General features: G+C 54.2%; 4 protein-coding genes across 4 annotated transcripts in view; 1 reads left to right on the forward strand and 3 right to left on the reverse strand.

Moving 5' to 3' along the window:
- The window catches only part of TSPEAR (thrombospondin type laminin G domain and EAR repeats), a 124,275-nt gene that overhangs the window by 24,414 nt on the left and 77,063 nt on the right, over window positions 1-22,798 (forward strand). The gene's annotated exons all lie outside the window — the stretch shown is intronic.
- LOC105078009 (uncharacterized) lies at window positions 121-804 on the reverse strand. The gene has a single exon (XM_010966506.3). The coding sequence runs from the start codon at window positions 741-743 to the stop codon at window positions 396-398; it is 348 nt and encodes a 115-aa protein (XP_010964808.2). The 5' UTR covers window positions 744-804; the 3' UTR covers window positions 121-395.
- Window positions 7,104-8,117, reverse strand: LOC105078008 (uncharacterized). Its single transcript, XM_074341787.1, has one exon. The coding sequence runs from the start codon at window positions 8,049-8,051 to the stop codon at window positions 7,416-7,418; it is 636 nt and encodes a 211-aa protein (XP_074197888.1). The 5' UTR covers window positions 8,052-8,117; the 3' UTR covers window positions 7,104-7,415.
- Window positions 11,645-13,573, reverse strand: LOC141573282 (uncharacterized). The gene has a single exon (XM_074341723.1). The coding sequence runs from the start codon at window positions 13,507-13,509 to the stop codon at window positions 12,844-12,846; it is 666 nt and encodes a 221-aa protein (XP_074197824.1). The 5' UTR covers window positions 13,510-13,573; the 3' UTR covers window positions 11,645-12,843.

The following is a 22,798-nucleotide window of genomic DNA, read 5'->3' on the forward strand; positions in this document are numbered from 1 at the left end:
AGTCAGCACCCACGCCTTTAATTCCTTGAGTCTAAAGATGATAAACTGCTCTCTAGTGGGGAAAAAATAATAGAAGAAAACTTCAAAATACATGAAGATAAAATGGAGGGACACACTGCACTGAGAAAGCACAGTTTATTTGTCACACACGGGGTGTGGTTTCCTGCTGGACACCGAGAGGGACCCCGGGAGCCAGGGCTTCCTGACGGGGGTGCACAAGTTCACGGAAGGGTCCAGGTCATCCGTCCACATTCTCACCCCGGAGGTCAGGGGGTTGGTAGAGCACGCTTTCCATCTGCCACGTGCAGAACCTGGAGGTCCACCGAGGACTCGTGCCTGGAGGGGCACAGGTGTGGCCCCGTCTTCACTGGGAGCAGCTGGGAGGAGGCTCACGGTCAAAGGCACGAGGGGGTGCTACAGGAGGTGGGTCTGCAGACCAGGGTGGGGCAGGGGGGCTGGTAGCACCCGGAGGACTGGCAGGAGGGGGCCACATACACGACCTGTTTGTAGCTCACGGGCACACGCACAAAGGACTGGCAGGAGGGGGCCACACCCACGGTGGGCTTGCAGCTCACGGGCAGGCACACGGGCCTGCAGCTCACGGGCACGCACACAGCTGGCTTACAGGTCAGGGGCACATAGCAGGACGCCTGGCAGGGCCTGGCCGTGCAGCAGGACGCCTGGCCGGAGCTGGGCACGTAGCAGGCAGCCGGGCAGCCGGAGGAGCAGCTGGTGTGGCACATGGTGGTTTAGGGCTGGGCTGGCGTCGGATGGAGGGCGGCGATGTCTGCAGCCTCCCTGCCCAGTCGGCCTTTATACCCAGGCCGTGGGCGTCCCAGCAGCACAGAAGCTCACCTGCTGACTTCCTCGAGGTTGTTGCCAACATCTTATTATCCTGGGACGCGCTTTCCTGTATTGTTCTTCACCACAAGTTAGTTTGGCTTTGAGGCCAATTCCTCCTCCTGTAAACAGGATGTTCTGGTCTGAATTTACGTGGGGTGTGTGTTGTTCCTCCGGCCATCACTGTGCCCAGCACACCCTTGCACGGACTCAGAGACGTAACCTCTTACTCCTTTAGGTCTCGTGATGTCAGCGAAGACTTTGAGGCAATACTGTATTTTGAGGGTTTTTTGCAGAGGACAACGCCGAAGCGGGAGCCTGTGGGACAGCGCTGGCCTGCTGCCTGTGTGGGAGCGGAGCTCCGTGGGCACAGCCCGCCTGCGTGCTTAGCATCCGGGGCCGCTCCCCCGGCCACGCTGAGCTGTGCTGAGGGAGGCCGCGTGACCGCAGAGCCTGAGAGTCTCGCTCTCTGCCCTTTACAGAAAGTTTGCCGGCTCCTGCTTCATAGTAATCAGTATAAGAGCTGATTCGTTCATGCAACAAATTACACTACATGCTGGCGAGGGAGATGCCCCCGCCGCCTGAGCCTTCCAGGGCAGTGAGCAAATGAGTGCATGAAACATTCATGCATGAGATGATTCCAGAGGGGCTGAGTCCCGGAAAGGACGGCAGGCTCAGCAGATGGAGAGAAGTGGGGAGCTGGTGGGTGGTGTGGGGGCCTCAGCGGGGAGGCGGCGCTGAGCTGGCTCTGCGTCCAGAGAAGGGGTCGGGGCGGCGCTCCAGGCAGAGGCAGCCAGGGGGCTGTGAGGACACGGCTGCAGAAACGGGCAGTTCCAGGGGCAGCGGGGAATCCCACAGCTCGGGCTGCGGGGTGCGGGGGCCGGTGGAGGATTCCGACCGTGGGAACCGAGGAGCAGGCGTCACCACCCTGGGCTGATAGAGGGAAGGCTCGGTGGACCTGAGGACACGTCAGTGGAAATCATCCAACCTGAAGAAGGGGGACAAGGAGCTAAGAAAGACGGGGAGGCCTGTGAGACAACATCAGAGAGGCTAACGTGCGAGTGATTTCTGCCCGGGGAGGAGAGGAGAATGACACTGAAGTATAACAGAACTGGGAAGAAACAGCAGACAAAATTCCCAAATTTGACTTTTTAAAAAAAAATTCCAGTCGACAGATGCAAGAATCTCAGAGCACACGCCCAGGGCCCCAGCGCACGCGGCACAATGTGAGGACTAGGGACCCAGGGGGCTGACACCTTCAAGTGCCTGCTTCTCCGTCTCAGCGCTGAGACTGTGCGCCCATCATGGGCTCCTTCTGAATCGCCCTGAGGGACCGCCTGTGCACACGGGGCTCCCGCCGCCCCCGGGCGGTGGCAGGACTGGTCATCAATCAGTTACGAGGGGGTCCACGTGAAACACTTAACTCAGCCCCGGCTCGAAGCTGGAACCCCGTCGCTGTGATCATGGCAGTAGTGTGGCTGCAGCTCCCAGTGAGGAGCCCAGCCCTGTGGAAGAACCTTCTGGATCACTGAGTTTCCAAATCAAAGTGGGGGACACTGTGCTTGTGCGGACAGACACAGGGTCTTTACAACTGGGGAGGACCCTGAGAATATGATGTGAGACTTCTGTCCCCACATGATGGCCCTTCCCTATCCAACCCAGGCTCCAATTACAGAAGTCACAGGACCACTGTGTCACTGGGTGCCTCCCGCTGAGAAGGAGCTTCCTGAACTGGGTCACTTCCACCGGGAACTCCAGGAAGAGACTGTGGAGAGGGACGAGGAGGAAAAACAGCAGGCGGCCAGGAGGAGGGCACTCGCATACCTTGTGGCCAGGATGCCATGGCCTGGGCGTAAAGGTCACCCGGGGAGGAGCCTCCAGACCAGCCCTGTACTCAGTCCTGACCCCACCTCAGCGCCTCACCAGGTGCCACACTAGCTGCTCTGCGGGCTGCCGGCCAGCCTGCCGTGCACCCAGCCCCTGCCGGGAGACTTGCTATGTGTCACTGAGCAGCAGGCCTGTCGTGTGTGTGCCTGTGAGCTGCAAGCTGACCACACGCCTGCCCGTGAGCTGCAAGCCCCTGTGTGTGTGGCCCCCTCCCGCCAGTCCTCCGGGTGCTGCCCGCCCTCCTGCCCCGCCCTGGCCTGCAGACCCATCCCCTGTGGTGTCCCTTCCTGCTGTTGAGCCCAGGCCCTGCCGGGACCCCTGCCCGTGTGTGGGTCAGAAGCAGCCAACTCTGAACTCCCAGGGGGCGGCCCAGACATCGTCCTCTCCACACCTTCCGTGCCCAACGAGACTGCGTCGCAGCGAGGCTGCTCGATCCCAGCCGGCCAGGCCGAGGGCCTCGTCCCCGGCGGGGTCACCTGCCCGGCGCCCACGCCGGCTGGGGCGGCGTCCAGGCTCGGCAGCCTCCTGCACCGAAGGTCTGACGTTTGTCAGAGCGCAATGCTCGCGGAGCAGTGTCTCTCCCCCCCCGTCATTCCCTAAACTGCTTCCTCCAGGGGTGGTTCCCCCGGATTCTAGAAAATTCCTTTTACAGAGCAGGTCAGGTCACCAGATGGCCGTATGGGTGACCAAGCTCATGCCGAAGGTGAACTCCCAGCGCTCAGCAAGGGACCCCACTCTGTCCCCTGAACTTATAAGACCAGTCCTCACCCTGCTCTGGGTGGACCGAGGGCATTAAGGTCCTGAACTGACCACTTTTGTGTAAAATGTCCTTCTGTGCAGCATTGATAGGTGGCGCTCACACCACTAAATTAAATCCGGATGCTCTGCAGACACGCAGGGCTCCTCCCCCTCCCCGTGGGTGGGAAAGAGCCTGGCGGGGCGGGGAGGACTTCTGTGGTTCCCCAGGGATGCCACGTCCTGCCCTCAAGACCTGCGATACGTCCCCTTACACGGCAAAGCGACTTTGCGGACGGGAGTAAATTGAGGGCCTTGCGATGGGAGATGCTCTGGGTCCTCCGGGTGGGGCTGATGGGGGGCGGGGAGACGGCCACCGAAGGGGAGGCCACGGGAGGGGCAAGCAAGACTCGAGGCCACGAGTCGAGGATGCAGTGCCTCTAGAAGCTGAAAGGACGGGGGTCACACTCTGCCCTGGAGCCTCCGGGGGAGCCCGCCCTCTCACACCCCAACTGTGGCCAGGAGACTCCCTTCCCATTCTGCCTCCACGGCTGGGGGGCAACACTTTTGAGCTGCTTCAGCCACGTTCGTGGTCACTTTTATGGCAGCCACAGGACGGCCCGCTTCTCGGTGGCACAGCCCCCCACTTCCACACTCCGTCTGTGATCCTTCAACTGTGTGGTGACCTTCAGGGTTGTGGGTGGAAGTGGGGACACAAAGGGCAGGGAGGAGAGCCACGCGGGGGCTGCGGAGCCGGCTCCCCGGCCCTGCTGCCGGTCTCGGAGCCCATTCTCCCCCTCGGGCCTCTTCCTGCCCTGTGCCCCCAGCCGGGGGAAGAGCCCCTCCAGCCGGACCTTCCCTCCTCGGTCACTCGGAGGCTGATGGTCTTTCTGCCCAGGTCTGTCCTGCTCCAGGCTCTCTCCCCTGGCCTGAGTCCACCCTGCCCTCTCTCCCGTGGGTCCACACTGGGGCCGCGGGGACTCTCGGGCGGCATCCCCCTTGGCCCACACCTATGCCCCCTCCCTGAGCATCCAGCACAGATTCTCGGCATCACAGCCCGGGGCAGTGGTGGTCCTCCCTGCAGGGGACTCTGCTGCCCTCGTGGTGACCCCCTGGGAGCCCCCTCCCTTGCCTGCAGAGGATGTAAAGGCCCCACCTCCCTCCCTCAAGGACAGCTTTCTCCAAGGACATGCTCTCCAGGGCTCAGCACCCCAGGGCCTGGGTCCCTGACCCACAGGCACCCTCTTCTTAGCCTCTCCACCCTCTGCAACGGCCAGAGTTGGGGAGGGGCTGCAGCATCCTCTTTGGGCTATCATGCAAAGCACCCAGACTGGGCGGCTTCAACCGCACAAACGCATGGTCTCACAGTCTGGAGGCCAAGGTGTGGGAGGCTGGTCCCTTCCAAGGGCGGCAGGGAATCCGCTCCATCCCCTCTCCCGGCTCCCTGTGTTTGCAGGCATCTCTGGTGTCCTTGGCTCCAGGCACCACCCTGATCCCCACCTGCATCCTCTCCCGTCTTCCCTATGTGCATGGCTCTGTGTCTGCAGCTTCCCTTTTTGTAATGAGGACACGGTCCTGTGTCCTCTGGGTTGGGGCCCACCTCACTGTCCTCATTTTAGCATGTACAAAGACCCCATTTCCAAGTAAGATCACATTCAGAGGTTGTGGAGGTCAGACTCCAGCACATCTGCTTTGGAGGGACACAGTTCATCCCATCACGGGGGCAGCCCCAAGCTGCAAGGCCTGTCTGGCCTCTCCTTTGCACCCCGCACGGCCACGCCGGTCTTCCTTTGTTTGGTGGCACCTGAGACGGCAGAGTGCACTCTGAGCATCCGCCTCCTAACGCTCAGTGAGTCGTGGGCACCTGGCCACCACCCACACGGCCTTCCTGTCAGGAGCCGCCGAGGGTCCCAATGTCCACCGGTGGTGGAGGGGGGCCAGGAGCCGCCCACGCCCCGCTCATCCCCCTGATGGACCATTTTGGCGTCGCGGTGGGTGGTAGGTTCTGATTTCCACGTGTGCCAACGTCCCTCCTTTCACTTTTCCTGGGGCAGGTGAACTGGATCCTTCCCCATGTCTTTCTAACCCTGTGCTGTGAAGAGTCCCTCAAGGCCTTTATCCGCTTATCTGTGGAGACGATCATAGTTTCTTAAGTTTGAACCGACAAGGGTCCAGGTCTGAATGAACTCCAGCAAGCTGAGAGATTTAAGAGTTAAGGCAGGCCTACCATCCAGCCACTTTCTGTTTTGTTTTGTTAATTGAAGTATAGTCGGTTACAGTGTGTCAATTTCTGGCGTTCAGCCCAATGTCCCAGTCATGTATATACATACATATATTCATTTTCATATTTTTTTCATTAAAGGTTATTACAAGATATTGAATATAGTTCCCTGGGCTGTACAGAAGAAACTTTTAAAAATCTATTTTTATATATAGTGGCCAACATTTGCAAATCTCAGACTCCCAAATGTATCTCTTCCCACCCCCTTTCCCCTGGTGGCCATAAGACTGTTTACTATGTCTGCGAGTCTGTTTCTGTTTTGTAGATGAGTTCATAGTGTCCTCTTTTCTTCTCTTTTTTAGAGTCCAATTATGAGTGATATCCTATGGTATTTTTCTTTCTTTTTCTGGCTTAGTTCACCTAGAAAGACGATCTCTAGGTCCATCCATGTGGCTGCAAATGGCATTATTTTATTCTTTTTTATAGCTGAGTAGTATTCCATTGTGTACATACACCACAGCTTCTTTATCCAGTCATCTGTCGATGGACACTGAGGCTGTTTCCATGTCTTGGCTGTTGTTTGCAGTGCTGCTCTTAGCACTGGGGTGCATGTATCCAGCCACTCTCTGTTTCAGGGTCCTTTGCTCTGTCCTCGCTTCCCTGGTTAGAGCTAAACTGGGGTTGGGGTGGGGTTTACAACCCCCCACCCGGGGGGTGCCTTCTGCTCCTGGTCTCCACTATCCTCCTGATCCAGTGGGCTCATCACTTCGTTCCTGATGAAGGGATAGGAAGGGTGCCCAGTGCTGACCCGGTCAGTCTGAGTGCTGCCCACGTGACTCCAGCTCCACTGAGATGGCCGGCTCACCCTTGCCCACTGTCCTGAGGGTTTGTTCCCAAGCTGTCTTTCTTCTCTGTGCCTTCCCAATCAGACCTTGAAACCCTGAGCAGAACGAGTTATGTCTGAACCAACCCCTGGACCCCCTTGAGGCCCACAGGGACTCATACGCAGCCCGGCACACAGGCAGGCCTCCTTGCGGGCGCCTCTCTCCAGCAGAAGTCAGCACAGGGCTAGTCTTGGACTCTCAGATCCTGACCAAACAGGGTTTCAGCTGCTCCCCAAGTCACCTCTCACCTGGACGGGCAGGGGGTGGGCGTGAGCAGAGGCCCAAGGTGCACTTGGGGTCTAAGCCTTCTGCACCCGGCTCGAGCCCTGTGCTGGCCTTGGCAGGCTGTCTGCCATGGGGAGGGAGCCCTGGGGGAGGAGGGGACGTGGAGCCTGCACTTGGCGTCCTCTTTGAGACCCTATTGTTTCTCAGCTGCTTTGCGCTCAGGTTTGAGACGATGTCCTTATTGCCTGGTTTTTACCAGAGCCCGACTGCCCGGACACGGAGCGGTCAAAGTGGCTTGGGGAGGAGGATGAAATAGACATGGGTCCGTATTTCCCCACACAAACATTTTATTGACGATGGCAGTTGACCTTTGACACATGAAATACAAGCACCTAACCCTGCAGAGGAGGGCTCCCGGGGCCGGCAGTCCCCCCAGCTGAGGGGTTTGTGGGCGGCATGTTCAAGTCCCCTCTAGGCAGCAGCTGTGTGTCCACCGACGAGAGAGGGGAGGTCCTGGTGCCAGCAGAGGGGCTCCGGGGCTCCTGAGAGAGGACAGCTGGGCTCAGGGTCAAAGACAGCAGCTGGAGAGAGGCCGGCAGACCAGCCGGTCAGCAGCCAGACTTCTAGGCCGAGTTGGGGACGCAGCAGGCCGAGCGGGAGCACCTGGGGCGGCAGAGCAGGGACACGCAGGAGGCCGGGCGGCAGCAGCTGGGCTGGCAGGAGGGGGCGGGGGCACAGCAGGCGGGTCTGCACACGGGGCGGCAGAGCAGGGACACGGAGGAGGAGGGTCTGCAGCAGGACGAGGGGCAGGGGGTGGGCTCACAGCACACGGGCCTGCAGCAGACAGGCGTGCAGCACACGGGCCTGCAGCAGACAGGCCTGCAGCACACGGGCCTGCAGCACACAGGCCTGCAGCACACGGGCCTGCAGCACACAGGCCTGCAGCACACAGGCTCACAGCAGTCCTGCTGGCAGGGAGAGGAGGTGCAGCAGGAGGGCTGGCAGCTAGACTGCGGGCAGCACAAGGCCGTGCAGGAGCTGGTGCAGGCAGATGGGCAGGGACAGGGCTCACAGCTCGCTGGGGCACAGAGGAGGCTCAGGCAGGGGGCCAGGGCGCAGCAGGGGGGCTCGCAGCAGCTCTCTGGGCAGTCGTCCACTTGCCAGGAGGAGCCGGTGCAGGAGTCACAGGGACCGGGCAGGCAGACCCAGCTGCCATAGCTCAGGTCGCCGGAGCAGGTGGACAGGGCGGACGCGGCCATAGTGGGGGTGGTGGGGCTGGAGGAGGGTGAGTGTGAGTGTGTGAGTGTGTGTGTGTGATGTGCTCAAGCTGTCAGTTTTACACCCCTACTGGGTAGGTGTGTTGTCCCTGCACGAGGCTCCCATGCCTGCCCTTCCTTGTTAGTGCCTGGGGGGCCTGGAAGCCTCATAAGATGAGTCAGTTGCTGGCTGGATACCTTGATGACCACCTGACCAGGGTATGGCCCTTAGGGAAGCTGGTGTTGGGGCTGAGTTGTGGTCAAGCTGTTCCTCCTGCAGGTTCCCTGATGGTGGGTCAGGGGACACTTGTGGCCATGATTCCTTCGGGGGGGAGTGCTGTGGTGGCTCCTGGTGGGGTTGCTGTGGCTGTGAGGGTTTATTGTTGGCCTGATCCTGGTGCTCCTGGGTTGGGGCGCGGAGGACAGCTGGTCCCCAAGGGGAGAGGCCAGGAACGGGCAGGACAGAGGGCGGCGCTGTGAGGCTCAGCCAGATGCTGCCTGATTCATCCGTCCTTACACCTTCACCGGGGGGGGGGGGCATGGGTGGTGGGAGGCAGACTGGAGCAGTCTCAGGGGGCAGATGGACCGTCTGGGGAGTGGGGGAGGCAGCCAGGGCAGTGTTCCTCATGCCTGCTGGCACACCGTGTTGGGGAGGGGCCCTGGGCTCCGGGTGACGGGGAACAATGTTGAGAGTAGAAGGCAGATTCCTGGAGATCTCAGAGGTTGTGCGACAGTGACAGGGGTCTAGGGCAGCTCCCCGGTTTAAGCTCCAGAAGATGCTGGTGACACAGCGTCTCCTGTGGCCTCCTCCCAGGGCCCAGCGGCAGGTGGACAGGGGGCTTGTTCGATGCTCTGGTGTTTCATGTCACATCTGATAGAATTCACAAGTCAAGTTGCCTGGAGTTTTCTTGGTGAAAAGTTGCTTTTTTAAAATTTTGAAGTAATTATAGATTTCTAAGAAGTTGTCAAAAGAAAGTGGAGGGAATTCCTGACTACCCTTTGCCCAGTTTCCCTCAATGATAGCACTTTGCGTAATGAGGGCAAATCACCAGATTGACAGCCCACAGATCTGACTCCCATTTCATCAGTTTTACAGGCACTTGTGTGCTGTGTGGTTCTATGCGGCGTGTTCACGTTCGTAGGTCACGTCGGCACCACCACAGTCAGACACAGGATGGTACCATCCATCCTGCCACAAAGCTCCTTCAGCTACCTGGTTAGAACCACGCCCACCGCACTCTCATCCCTGACCCCTGAGGACCACTGAGCTCTTTTCCGTCTCTATCCTCTTGTCAAATTGAGAATGTTACGTAAATAGCATCATTCCTTTGAGACTGACTTTCCACTTACACAGTTCCCCTGAGATCCACTCAAGCTGTGGTGTGTGTCAATAATTTGCTCCTTTCTGTCGGAAGAGGAAGACTCCGAGGCGTGGGTGTTTTTGTTTGCTCACCGTTTACCTGTCGAAGGACAGGCGGGCTGTGGGAAGGTTTTAACTGCAATCAGTTTCTTTGGTGGATGTGTTATTCCGTGTGTATACTTCTTCTCAAGTGAGCTTTGGTAGTTTGTGTCTTCCATGGAATTTGCCCATTTTGCTTAGGCTGTCAGATTCCTGGGCTTAAAGCGGGTCCGGATGTTCCCTGGTTATCCTCCCACCACCTGCAGGCCCTCTCGCGGTGCCACGGCTCCCACCCCCGGCGTGGTGAGCGGCACTGTCTCTGCTTGACTTGCTGTCCAGTGCGGCTGATGGCTTACCAGCTTTATCAGTCTTCTCAAGGAAAGAGCCCTTGGCTTATTTGATTTTTATCTTCCTTTCTGTTATCCGTTCCACTGACTTTCCACTTTGTCTTTGCTGCTGTCTTTCTTCTTTCGGTGTAATCTGCTTCCTAGTTTCTTCAGCTGGAAGCTGAGGCCATTTAGTTGAGACCTCTCTTCTTCTCTAACAAGCACACGCAGTGCCACAAACTTCTCCCTCGGAATTGCTTCGGCAGCGTCCCCCACGTTTTGACATGTTGTATTTTCACTTTCATATGAGTCAAAATATTTTCTGATTTCCTCCTTTCTTCATTATTTTTTGATTTACGGGTTATTTAGAAGTCTATTTCTTCTCTAAATAGTTGGGGATTTTACCAGGTCTTTCTGTTACTGCATTTTTCATTTAATTCCACCGTGGTCAGAAAATACCCAATTTGTTATCTGAATTTTTTCAAAGCCGTAGAAATTTGCTTTGTTGCCTTTGTAGGTCTATCTTAGCAAATGTGATTTATCTTGGTACATGTTCTGCATTCACTTAAAAAGAAGGTTTTTTTCTGTTTGAGGGTGGAGTCTTTCAACGTCAAATAGCTCAAATTGGCTAACGATGTTGGAATACTCCGCGTCCTCTGATTTTCCGTCTGCCTGTGCTGTGGGTTACCGAGAAGGGCTATTCGAATCTCAGGCTGTAGGAGCCCGTTAAGGTTTGTCTGATTCTGCAGGTCAGCCACGCTTTGCTTCATACATTTTAAAGGCCTGCTATCAGGCGCACACACATTTAGGGTCGTTTGACTCCTTGATCTTTATGACATGATCCTCATTAACAGTCCCTGGCCGTATGCTTTGATCCTGAATCTATTTTATGGAATTAACACAACTGCTGCAGCTTTCTTTTGATTAACGTTAGCTTAATATAGCTTTTCCCCTCTTTTTACTTTTAACCTGTTTTCTTCTTATATTTAAACTGCATTTCTCATAGGCAGCATAATGTTGGGTCTTTTTTTTTTTTTTTTTTTAAACTCGGTCCACTAGTCTCTGACTTTTGACTGGAGTGTGCGGACAACTTGGGTTTAGTGTGACTACTGATGCAGTGGGTTTCACCTTTCCTCTTGCTGTTGCTGCCAGCTTGTCGCATGTCCTTCTTCCCCTTTCCCCCTTTTCCGCCTTCTTTTGGATTTGTTGCTTTTATGTATGATTCCATTTTTCCCTTTGTTGCCTCATTAGCACAGCTCCTTGTTTTGCATCTTAGGGTTTATGGTCTACCGTCTTTAACTTATCACGGTCTGTCTTGAAACAACAGTGGCTACTTCGTCCTGCAAGCACCTCAGAGAGAGACGTTGCCATTTCTCCCTGGATGGGGCACATACTCACTCTGGAGGAGTTATTGTAATTGTGTATAAACAACTAAGATCTTTCCAGGAGCCAAAAAAAGGTGATACCGATGAATAACAAGTAGATGAAGCCATTATGTTTTTAAATTGAGATACATGCAAATCAAGGTGAAAATTGTGCCCAAATTCCTCAGAATCAATTGAAGTAATTTAAAGGCAACCAGAGGCTGGTGTGAATTTTCCATGTAAGCGTGTTGCTCTAGTATGGGCACTTTCTTCCTCCCTCCCTCCCTCCCCCATCTCCTCTTTATTTTCTCTTTTTTTCTTTCCTCTTTCTTTCTTCCTTTCTTCCTCTCTTCCTCTCTTTCTCTCTTTCTTTCTCCCTTTTTCTCTTTCTTTCTCTCTCTCTCTCTCTTTCCTTTCCTCCTTCCCTTTTCTCTCTTCCTCCCTCCTTCTTTCTGCTCTAAAATGTGGGTACGTGAGTCAGTTTGTATTCTCCAAGAAGCTGATGCCAAGTGGGATAAGTTTTTTAGCAGTTTATTGTGGGGATGCCCATGAAAGAGTAATGGGGGAGTGGGAGTGGGGAAGAGCCTTAACGTGGCCAGGCTGACCATACTCATGTGAGTGAGCTGTAAGGAGGGAGGGCCAGATGAGCAGTGGCTCCGCCCCTGGTACAGCTCTGAGAAGGCCTGGGGCAGGTGGATGGGGTGCCCTGAGCAAAGGGCGGGTGTCTGTCAGGAATGGCCCTGCCCTCGCACTCCTGCTGTGCTTGGTCAACTGCTGGGGGTGGCCTGGCGTGGATGCCGTGGTCCATCCAAGAGTGGCAGCAGGAACCCATTGCGGGTTCTCATGGGGGTGGTCTGCCTGGCCAGGATGGCCCCAGCATGGAGGCGCAAAGGAAACACTGTTCACTGCCCCCAGGATCCCACCCTGGAGGGAGGGCCACGGCCGCGGAGGAGAGGGCGGGATGTGGCTGGGCTGCAGAGCGCAGGCCTCCTGGGGCCTTATGGTTGACGGTGGGGTGCCGGGCCACCTCTCAGCCACGGGGAGCGGCGGGAGGGCTGGGCAGCGCAGATCTCGGCGGGAACTCAGGGTGGCTGCTCCGGGTCTTGCCAGGCCCCGACTCCGAGGTCTTCCTGGTTCTCTTACCATGAAAGGTCACGGGAGGTTCCGCTGGGAGTCCTGGGGGTTGTATGCACCCTCCCCCCAGCCCCTGCCGCCACCGTACTCAGAGCAGTAGGGATGACAGATGAAGAAGCTTATGAAGTCGAGAAGTAAGGTCATCAGGCCAGGTAGGCAGGTCCTTCCCCGGGAGCAGAGAAGAGGCGGGGCTGGAGGAGGGGCGGGGCTGAGAGAAAGGGCGGGGTGTCGAGGGGCGGGGCTGCAGGAAAGGCTTGGCTTGGAGAAGGGGCGGGGCTGGGGGAGGGGCGGGGCTGGGAGAAGCGGCTGGGCTAGGAGAGACAGGGCCCTCTTCCACGACTCAGGCCTGCGCTTAGGTTCTGGGATGACCGTGGCAGCAACTCCTGAGAGACCCCAGAGGACGTGGAGTCCCTGTTCTTGGTGACACAGAGGAGATGGTCTCCAGGTCCTTTCTGGGGGTTAAACTCCGGGAGGACGCCAAATGCTAGTATCGCTGAGCTCAGCCCCTCTGCTGAGGGACCCTAGAGACCGGCTGGCCCTGGGGGGGACGGGCCCGGTCAGCAGCAGGACTTCTAGGCCGAGTCGGGGACACAGCAGGCCGAGCGGGAGCACCTGGGGCGGCAGAGCAGGGACACGCAGGAGGCCGGGCGGCAGCAGCTGGGCTGGCAGGAGGGGGCGGGGGCACAGCAGGCGGGTCTGCACACGGGGCGGCAGAGCAGGGACACACAGGAGGAGGGTCTGCAGCAGGATGAGGGGCAGGGGGTGGGCTCACAGCACACGGGCCTGCAGCAGACGGGCCTGCAGCAGACAGGCCTGCAGCACACGGGCCTGCAGCACACGGGCCTGCAGGAGACAGGTGTGCAGCACACGGGCGTGCAGCACACGGGCCTGCAGCAGAGGGGCGCACAGCAGTCCTGCTGGCAGGGAGAGGAGGTGCAGCAGGGGGGCTGGCAGCTAGACTGCGGGCAGCACAAGGCCGTGCAGGAGCTGGTGCAGGCAGATGGGCAGGGGCAGGGCTCACAGCTCGCTGGGGCACAGAGGAGGCTCAGGCAGGGGGTCGGGGCGCAGCAGCGGGGCTCACAGCAGTGGGGCTCACAGCACGGGGGCTCGCAGTAGCTCTCTGGGCAGTCGTCCACCTGCCAGGAGGAGCCGGTGCAGGAGTCACAGGGACCGGCCAGGCAGACCCGGCTGCCGTAGCTCAGTTCGCCGGAGCAGGTGGACAGGGCGGGCGCGGCCATGGTGGGGGCGGTGGGGCTGGAGGAGGGTGAGTGTGTGAGCCTGAGTGTGAGTGTGAGGGAGTGTGAGGTGCCTAGGGGTGCTGGGCTTTTATACCCCTCCCTGGCCTGTGTCGTCCCAGCAGGAGGCTCCACGCCCGCCCTTCCTTGTTGGTGTTGACAGCTGGTTGCGGGAGCCTTCATTAGTGCTGGCGTATTTTCAATAGTTTTACTCACTAAACTTGTGAGTATGAATGTCCTGAGTTGCAGGATGTTTCCCGTCTCTCCTGTGTTTGGCTCCAGAAAAGTTACGGAAAACATTTGAGGCAAGGTTATGCTGAGTTGAGGCCTAGAGGTGAACACTTCTCCAAAGTGATGAATTGTGGTTCCATCTCTCCTGTGTGTGGGGTGCTTCATTTTAATTTTTTAAAAATTGAAATATAGTCAGTTACAGTGTGTCAATTTCTGGTGTACAGCATCTGTTTCAGTCATACGTATACATACATATATTCGTTTTCATATTCTTTTTCGTTAAAGGTAATTACAAGGTACCAAATATAGTTCCCTGTGCTATAGAGAAGAAACTCATTTTTAATCTATTTTTATATATAGTGGTTAATATTTGCAAATCTCAAACTACCAAATTTATCCCTTCCCACCTCTTTCCCCCCAGTAACCATAGGATTGTTTACTATGTCTGTGAGTCTGTTTCTGTTTTGTAGATGAGTTCATATATGTCCTCTTTTTCTTTTTTTAGATTCCACATATGAGTGATATCATATGGTATTTTTCTTTCTCTTTCTGGCTTACTTCACTTACAGTGATGATCTCCAGGTCCATCCATGTTGCTGCAAGTGAATTATTTTATTCTTTTTTATGGCTAAGTAGTATTCCATTGTATACATATATCACAACTTCTTTATCCAGTCATCTGTGGATGGACATTTAGGTTGTTTCCATGTCTTGACTATTGTAAATAGTGCTGCTATGAACATTGGGGTGCAGGTGTCTTTTCAAATTCGAGTTTCCTCCAGACATATGCCCAGGAGTGGGATTGCTGGTTCATAGGGTAAGTCTGTTTTTAGTGTTTTGAAGAATCTCCATACTGTCCTCCATAATGACTGCACCAGACTACATTCCCAGCAGCAGGGGAGGAGTGTCCCCTGTTCTCCACAGCCTCTCCAGCACTTATCATTTGTGGACTTTTGGATGATGACCATTCTGGCTGGTGTATGGGACGCTTTAAGTATTTTCTAAATTACATGTAAGCCTTTAAAAACGTAACTATAAAGTGAAACTTGCACATTTTACAAAATATGAGTGGAACAGAGGACCGGTTCACAGAAAGCCAAGGGCCCCCTGCCTTCCAGGCACCTGTGTCTCCCTGAGCAGGTGCTGGGAGTTTCAGGACCCACGACGGGGTCTGTGAGCTTCCTCCTCTTCTGTGACACACACAGGTGCCTTCCTCTGTTGCCTATCAAGCTATACTCGGCGTTGTTTCTGTTTTCATCTTGCTGTGGTGAAGTATCAGACTTTTTCATATATGCTGGTGGCTTTACGTTTTAAGATCTCTCATGTGACCGAGAACACAGCCACTTTTCCTTTCCAGTTTATGATGGTTTCCAGAATTCTGGTTTTAAATAACTGTTTCCCCAAAGCGGTGGGACATATTTCCATTGCCTTGTGATGTCCAGATTTCCTGGGGAGAGTCTGAAGCTGTTATCTGTCATTCGCAGTTAGATGCGTAGTGTATCTTTGTTAACTCTCCAGGAACATTTGGGTTTTCTTTCTATCCTTGTTCTCAAATGCCGTGTTTTGTGTTTCTGGGCTTGTGTGTCACTTTCCTTTCTGTGGTTGGGATGCACCAAGACTTTTGATATGAAAGCTCATCTCGGGAAACGTTTTGTGCTATTTAGAAAATTATTTAGTCTCTCCTGGTCTCTCCTTTTGTGGCTCCCATTAGATGTCAGATCTCCTGGAACTAGCCTTCCCATCTCTTATTCTTCTCTCACTTTCCAAATGTTTATCCTTTGCTCTAGGACATTTTCTTGATTTTTATCTTTCAGACCACATTTCAGTCTTTTGCCATTTATTTCCAGGCTCTTTTTTGGCCTTTATCAACTTATTTCCAAATTTAAAATTTTCAAACATCTGATTAATTCTTTCTCACAGCAGCTTGACTTTGTCTTGTGATGTGAATGGGATACGTCCTCTGTCACCGCTGGGGCCGTCAGTGTGCGTTTTCACAAGCTTTGCACCGCTCCTCCAGCAGTCTCTTGCTTGGACACCAGATAAGGCCAGCTCCTTGATGTCACCTGTCTGGTTTTAGACTAAGCTGTTTTATTCTTGTGCATTGGAGATCTTGTTCCAGTTTACACACATACCTGTTTCTCTTTGATGAACACATGCAGGGTCCTACTGGGCCTCCTTCTTGTTTACGTACTACTTTGTTTAGTTTTTCTTATAACTTTTACACGTCCTCTCGGTGGCTCTTCTAGTGGTGGTGAGAGAACTGTGCGCTTCATCCATGTCCCAGAGCTGAGGAAGTCAGCGCTGCTTTAGGGGAATGATCGGGACACTAAGAACGTCTCTGGTCTGCATGAGGCATGGCACGTGACCTTTCCGACATGCACAGTCACACCTGAGTGCTTCCTGAGGTCAGCCCCCGTGCGAGGCGCCCCTTTGGGACCCCCTTGTACAGATGCAAAAATCGGGTTCGGAGGGCAGCAAGCTATGAAAGGGACGGTGGTGGCGGGGAGACTGAGCGCCCGGCCGTGAAGGGCTCTGCTCATGGCACCCCCCACCCCTTCCCAACCTCCCCCATGCCTGCTCCCGGGAAGCCTTGGGTTTTGTGAGTGGGAAGGATGGGGGTGGCACTGGGTCTGGGACAAGCCACGGCAGATGTAAAGACGTTCTCCGCTCTTCCCAGGACTGTGCTGGGTCCAGCCTGATCTAGCAGGTGTCAGGGCTCTTCCTCACTCACGGCTCACGCCCTGTTCGGCAGCGGCCTCCTCCTTAGCCTGTGAGCTGTCTGCGTCCCAGCTCAGAGCGTCTCTCAGCAGTCACTGCTCTCACCTCAGCTCTTCCCAGCCCTGGGCTGGGGCTGGGAGCCTGTGGTCGGGGCTGGCGGGTCGGTGGAAGGTCAAATGACCAAATGACTTTTAAAAACATGCAAAAAAAGGAATCTCTGGGCATTTGAGTGTGAGCAGAAGGGCAGTGTCCTCTGGTGCTGGCCGGGCAGATGGAATAGGTGCTGGGAGGGAATGAGGGCCCAGCAGACAGTGTGGCTGACAGCGCGCTGCCCCCGGCCCCTCGGCTGTGCTGTCCTTCTGCTTCCCTGCCACGCCACGACGGGGATGCAGTAGAGCCCCGGCCGGGACCGGTGGGACAGGCCCTGTTGTCCGGGTCCTGAAGGTGATGGCGGTGCCTTTGGCAGCTCATGCGTGTCTTTGTGTATGTACGTGTGTGTACATGTGTATGTGTGTATGTATATATGTGTGCATGCATGTGTGTACATGTGTGTATGGGTATGTATATGCGTATATGCCTTATGTGAATGTATCTGTGTATGTGTGTACACATGTATCCAGGTGTATGTACATATATGTGTACGTGTGTATACACGTGTATGTGTGTACATGCATATACATGTGTGTGCATGTATACGTGTGTATGCGCATGTGTGTATATGCCTGTGCGTATCTGTGTATGTGTGTACACGTGTACATATGTATGTGCATATATGTGTATATGTATACATGTGTGTATGTGTGTATATGTGTATACGTGCATGTGTGTATATGCCTGTATGTGTTTCTGTGTGTACACATGCACGTGTGTATGCGTGTCCATGTGTACATGTGTGTACATGTATGTGTGTATGTGTATACGTGTATATCTGTGTGTAGGTGGATATGTGTATATGCGTGTGTACATGTGTCTGTACAAGTGTATGTGTATATGTGTATATGTGTGTACATGTGTGTGCATGTGTGTGCATGTATGTGTGTATATGTGTGTACGTGTGTGTGTGTTGAGAGTTCTAACTCTCAATGACTTTTCTGTTTCCACCTACTAGCATTGTTAATTATATCATTTCTGAGAACTATCATTTCTGAGAACTACTCTGCTTGACAATGGCATATTCTTTTTTTCTGATCTTTAAGAAATTAATAGACTTTAAATTTTGTCCTCCACTTTGTTTTTGCTTTTTGTTATAGATTTATTTTTATTAGTTTTTAGGGTGAGGTAATTAGGTTTATTTATTTATTTTTAATGGAGGTGCTGGGGATTGAACCCAGGACCTCATGTGTGCTAAGCACGCACTCTAACCACTGAGCTATACCCTCCCCCCTGGCATGTTGTTCTTTTAATGTATCTCCATATTAAATTTGCTAAAACATTATTTACAATCTCTTACATGACATAGGTCACTAGTCAGTTTCTCTCTCTCCCGGCTGGTTTTGGCATCGGGGTTTTGCCAGCCTTATGAGATAAGCCCAGAAAACTTCTGTTTCTTTCTGAGCTCTGGATGTTTGCAGTATTACAGGAAAGGCCTCCGTGCTGAAGGCTGATGGGTTCCCTACACCTTGAGAACTGAGTCTGTGCCTTTTGGAGAATCAGATCTTTCAACATCTTTTCAAATTTTCTTTGGATTGTGTTGTATTAAAATTTTTTTCAATAAAATTTGTTTGACTAGGAAAAAATCCATTTCCATATTTGAAACAGAACAGATCTTCAGTATATTTGCCAAATAAAGGTAATAATCCTATTGGACTAAAAATTTTTCTTTCACTTTGTCAGTCAATGTAGGTAGTTTATATGTTTTTTGAACATGGTATATTTCATTTATATTTTCAAATTTTAGGATAAATATACTCATACTACCTTCTTATACTTAAAAGCAAAAATAACCTGAATCTGCGAGCATATTCTTTTTTCCCATTTTTAACGTATTTTTTATTAGACTTGCCAGAGCTTTTAACATTTTATCGATATTTTTAAAGTGACAGTCTTTGTTTTATATTTCATTAGTTTTTACTTTAAATCTTTTAAAGCTCCTTTCTCCTACTCTTTAAACATTTTTTAAGGCGTTTTCCCTGGCTTACTGAGTTGAATGCTTACATTTTGCTTTCCGGCCTGTACAGTGGAAAGAGTAGATGTCCGTTCGCGCCGCTTCGCCATTTCCTCTCGCTCCCGGCGCCCGCTGATTTCAGGGGCATCAGCTTCTCAATGGTCTGTCAGTCCGTCTTAGTTGCACCATCGATCAGAAGTCACGTAGAAAGGGACTTTAAAGTTTCCCAGGGGGTGAGCGTGTACTTAGGAAGCGGGACCGACGGCCGTGCTGTCACCGGAGGACACCTCTGCGGCCCCTGCTCTCTGGGCTTGAGGCGCCGTGCCGGGCACCTGTGAGCGCGCTGTGGACGGTTGGAAAGGCAGCGCCACTGTTCGTTTTGTAGGAAAAACGAGTACTCTTCTGAGTGGCAGTTTCAGAAGCCTCCTGGGTAGTAACCGTCCTGGGTTCCTGGTGTTTGAAGGGTGCAAGGCTGAGCCTGGGGCAGGGTGGGTCGCCCTCCGCGTCGGGGAGAGGTGGCCCCGCTGCTGGGTCTCCTGTTGGTACGACTGGTTCTTTCAGCGACCACTTCTCCTCCTGGAACCTTGTGGAGGTGTGTGCGTCGTGTCGCTCTTTAACGTCCTCAGACGCCCCGCGCTCCGGACGTTGTTGTAGGCCTTTGCTGGCTTGTTTCGACCTCGTTGTTCACATCGTCTTTGAGCGCGAGGCACATTTACTCTGTTGCGGGATGACCTCCTTCCGTCCCGGAGGCTGTGTCTCCTGCGGCGGCGCGGGTTAGGATCACAGATGCTGGGTCCCCTAGACGTACCCGCCTTGTGGTTAACCTCTTCCCGTCCTCAGCTCTTTGTCCCGCTTTGCATTCTGGGAAAATCCTTGCCTGATCTTCCCGGTCACCTCTTACCACATGCAGTCCATACGCAGACTGTCTGTTGGTTTCCTGTTTGTTCGGAGAGTCATGCTTTTAGTTTCCAGAAACTCTGAGTGTTTCCCTCCCTCCCCTCTACCTCTTTCCTTCTTTTCTTCCTTCCTTTTTTGTTGTTTTAAACCCACATCTTGTTCTTATTTTAGGAAGTGGTAGCCCCTCCATTTCCTTGCTTTATCGTTTGTTCAGAGTTTTGCTTCCCTTTCGTGTTGATTTCCTTAAGTGTCTGGGGACCCTTATTATTCCTATTTGTAAGCGAGGGTCTGGGCTGTTCAGTGCTCACTGATGCCTCATCCGCTGCACAGGCAAACACACCCTCCTGCGTGGGGAGCTGACAGCCGGGCCCTGAGGAGTGGGGGAGCTTGTCCGCAGGATGCAGGGCTCCCCCTTGTCTAGAACTTTCCTAGAGCATTGCCTGTCCTCTCCGTCCTGTGACCCTGGCTGGGACCCTCCAGCCCACCCACCCTGGCTAGCTCTTCTCCCGTGTCCCCTGGGAGTCAGCTGGATGCCCTGGGCGGTGTCCCTCACAGCTTGAAGCCAGGAGTTGATGACCCAGGGTGACACACAGCCTGACCTCCTGTGCAGCCCCTGCCGACACCCACTTTGGGGTGGCTCCGGGTCCCCTGGGAAAATCTTTCACAGTCCTGTCACCACCTCCTTCTTTCTGTTGATTTTAAAGTCAGCCTGAGGGTTCTGCCCTGTCATTCCCGGAAACCCCTCAAGGACTCGGGCCACGGCTGGCCTCCTGGGGCTCCTCTCACTGCCCCGGAGTCACTGATTTCCACTCGGATACAGGGGAGACAAAAGCCTCGGAATCCATCAGAACCGGGGATGGAATGAAACGTTTTGCTTTTAGCAGATTTACGGAGATATAATTCACATGCTGTAAAGTCCACCCACTAAAGCACACGATTTATGGGTGTCACCGTATTCAGAGTTGTGCAGCCATCAACCGTCACCGTTATTTTCCTTTGGAACATTTTCACCGCCCATCCCCCCAAAGCCATCAGCAGTGGCTCCCGTCCTCCCCTCGCCTGTCCCCTGGCTCCCAGGGGCTGTCCCTGGAGTGGCCTGTTCTGGGCGTTTCCTGTCAGTGGAATCACACACCACGTGGCCTTTGGGGTCTGGCTTCCCTCGCTGAACATCACATTTTCCTTTTTCTTTAGGAATTTTTCTTTTTCTGTTTCTTTTCTTCTACTGCAGTGTGGTCAGTTTACAGTGTTGTGTTAATTTCTGGTGCACAGCGGAGTGAGTCAGTCACACGAATGTATATATGTTCCTTTTCACGCTCTTTTTCATTACAGGCTGTTACGAGGTAGTGAATGTAGTTCCCTGGGCTGTCCAGTAAGACCTTGTTGTGTATCTATTTTATATGTAGTAGTTAGTGTCTGCAAATCCGGAACTGCCAGTTTATCCCTCCACCCACCCCGTTCCCCCCGGGAACCGTAAGTTTGTTTTCTGTGTCTGTGAGTCTGTGTCTTGTGAGCAAGTGCATTTGTGTCATTTGGTGCCACGTTCTCGAGGCTCTTCCAGCTGCAGCGTGATCGGCGCTTCCCTGCTTTCCGTGGCTGAGTGATACTCCGCTGAGCGGCGGGGCAGATTCTTATCCACCTTCAGCCGATGGGCCTGTGGGCTGCTTCCACTTTTGGATTATTGTGAGCAGAGCTGCTTGAACGCTGATGCACACACTTTTGCTGGCACACCTGTTTTCAGTTCTTCCGGGTAGACGCCCAGAAGTGGACTTGCAGGGTCATATTCAAAGTCTAAAGTTTTGAGAAACTGTTTTCCAAAGTGGCTGTCCTGGGACTGCAGTCCTGGCGAAGCAGAGGCAAGCATCCAACGGGGCGCTGGCCGAGGTGGCGGGGACGGCGTCCCAGGGAGCCGCGCTCTCGGGGCCCGGCCGCGCCGCTGACAGCGTGCAAGCAGCCGGGCCGAGTGCAGGGTCTAGGGAGTGAGTTGCTGCTGTCCGACCCTGCGGTGGCTGAGGCCACGGGGAGGAGGGCTCAGACCCGCAGTGTCAGCGTCGCCTCCAGCGCACGGAGACGCTTGAGCGTGCTGACGGAAATGATCAATAAATAATCAATATAGTAAGAATAGAAAAGAGTTTTATTTGAGCCAGGTTGAGGACTAGCCCAGAAGTCCGCTTCCCAGACTCCAAGAAACTGCTCTGGAGAAGCAGGCTTTTCAGCACAGTTTAAAATATATATATATATATATATATTTGTTTGTTTATTTTTTAATGGAGGGACCGGGGACTGAACCCAGGACGTTGTGCATGCTGAGCACACGCTCTACCTCTGAGCTCCACCCCCCGCCCCCCCCAGCAGAGTTTTGTATCTTGTCAAAAGAAAGAACTTTAAACAAGTCAGGGATCCATGTGTTCAAGGTCTCATAGGCACAGACGGCGCGGCCTCGGCACCTGGGCGGGGTCTTATCATCAAAGGAGGACCGGCACTGGCGCCCTGGGAGGGGTGCTTCATCTGTGTTTTCAACACGGACCTTATTTACTCCTGGTCAATGTGCCCTTTTCTGTAATAATTAAAGCTGATGGACGGTGCGTGTTTGACAGGCCGCAGATGCCGTTTCAGTCAGCATCAAGTTCAAGGGCGCCCACGCACAAGCCAGAATGACCCCCTTACGTCTCAGGATGTGAACATTTCCTTATTCAAGCCACAGGACGAAGGCTAGGGCCCCTGCAGACACGCTAGGACCGCAGCAGGCAAGCAACATCTCTGTCCTTGGGACCCTCACTTTCTCCCTTCATAAGGACCTGCCTTTGCCGCCAGGAGGGTGGACAAGGCTGAGTCAGCTTGGTCTCTGGCCCTGGGGGCAGCCCCTGCTGCCTGTCCTGAGGGGTCTGCTTCAGGAAGGAGCGAGGCAGGCCGCTGTCTGAACTGCAGCGAACTGGGGTCCACCATTGTCCCACGACCACTGGCCATGGGTCCAGAGGCAGTTTTCTTGAGATGGACCCCAGGGCTGCGTGCTGGAGCTCAGGGGGCTACGGGCCTCAGAGTGGGCCTGGCCTGTGGGGGTCACAGAGGCCAGCACCAGGCGTCCCATTCACCCTGCCACCGCGAATCCACAGACAGGACAGGTCATTGAGATGGAGGTGGCTTTATTAGGACTCAGAGGTTATGTCACGTCCTGGGATGGGAACAGGCCTGCTGCGGTGAGGACAGCACCCTAGGGTTCAGGGGGTGCAGTGCGTCTCCTGGGGCACCCGAGGGACCAGCATCAGAAGGGACTTGGTGAGCAGCTCGAGTCCTTGAGATGAGGGGCGGGGCCAGGTGAAGGGGCTCACATTCTGTTCCCTGTGG

The sequence above is a fragment of the Camelus bactrianus genome, chromosome 1, assembly GCF_048773025.1.
Source record: "Camelus bactrianus isolate YW-2024 breed Bactrian camel chromosome 1, ASM4877302v1, whole genome shotgun sequence".
Classification (NCBI taxonomy): Eukaryota; Metazoa; Chordata; class Mammalia; order Artiodactyla; family Camelidae; genus Camelus; species Camelus bactrianus.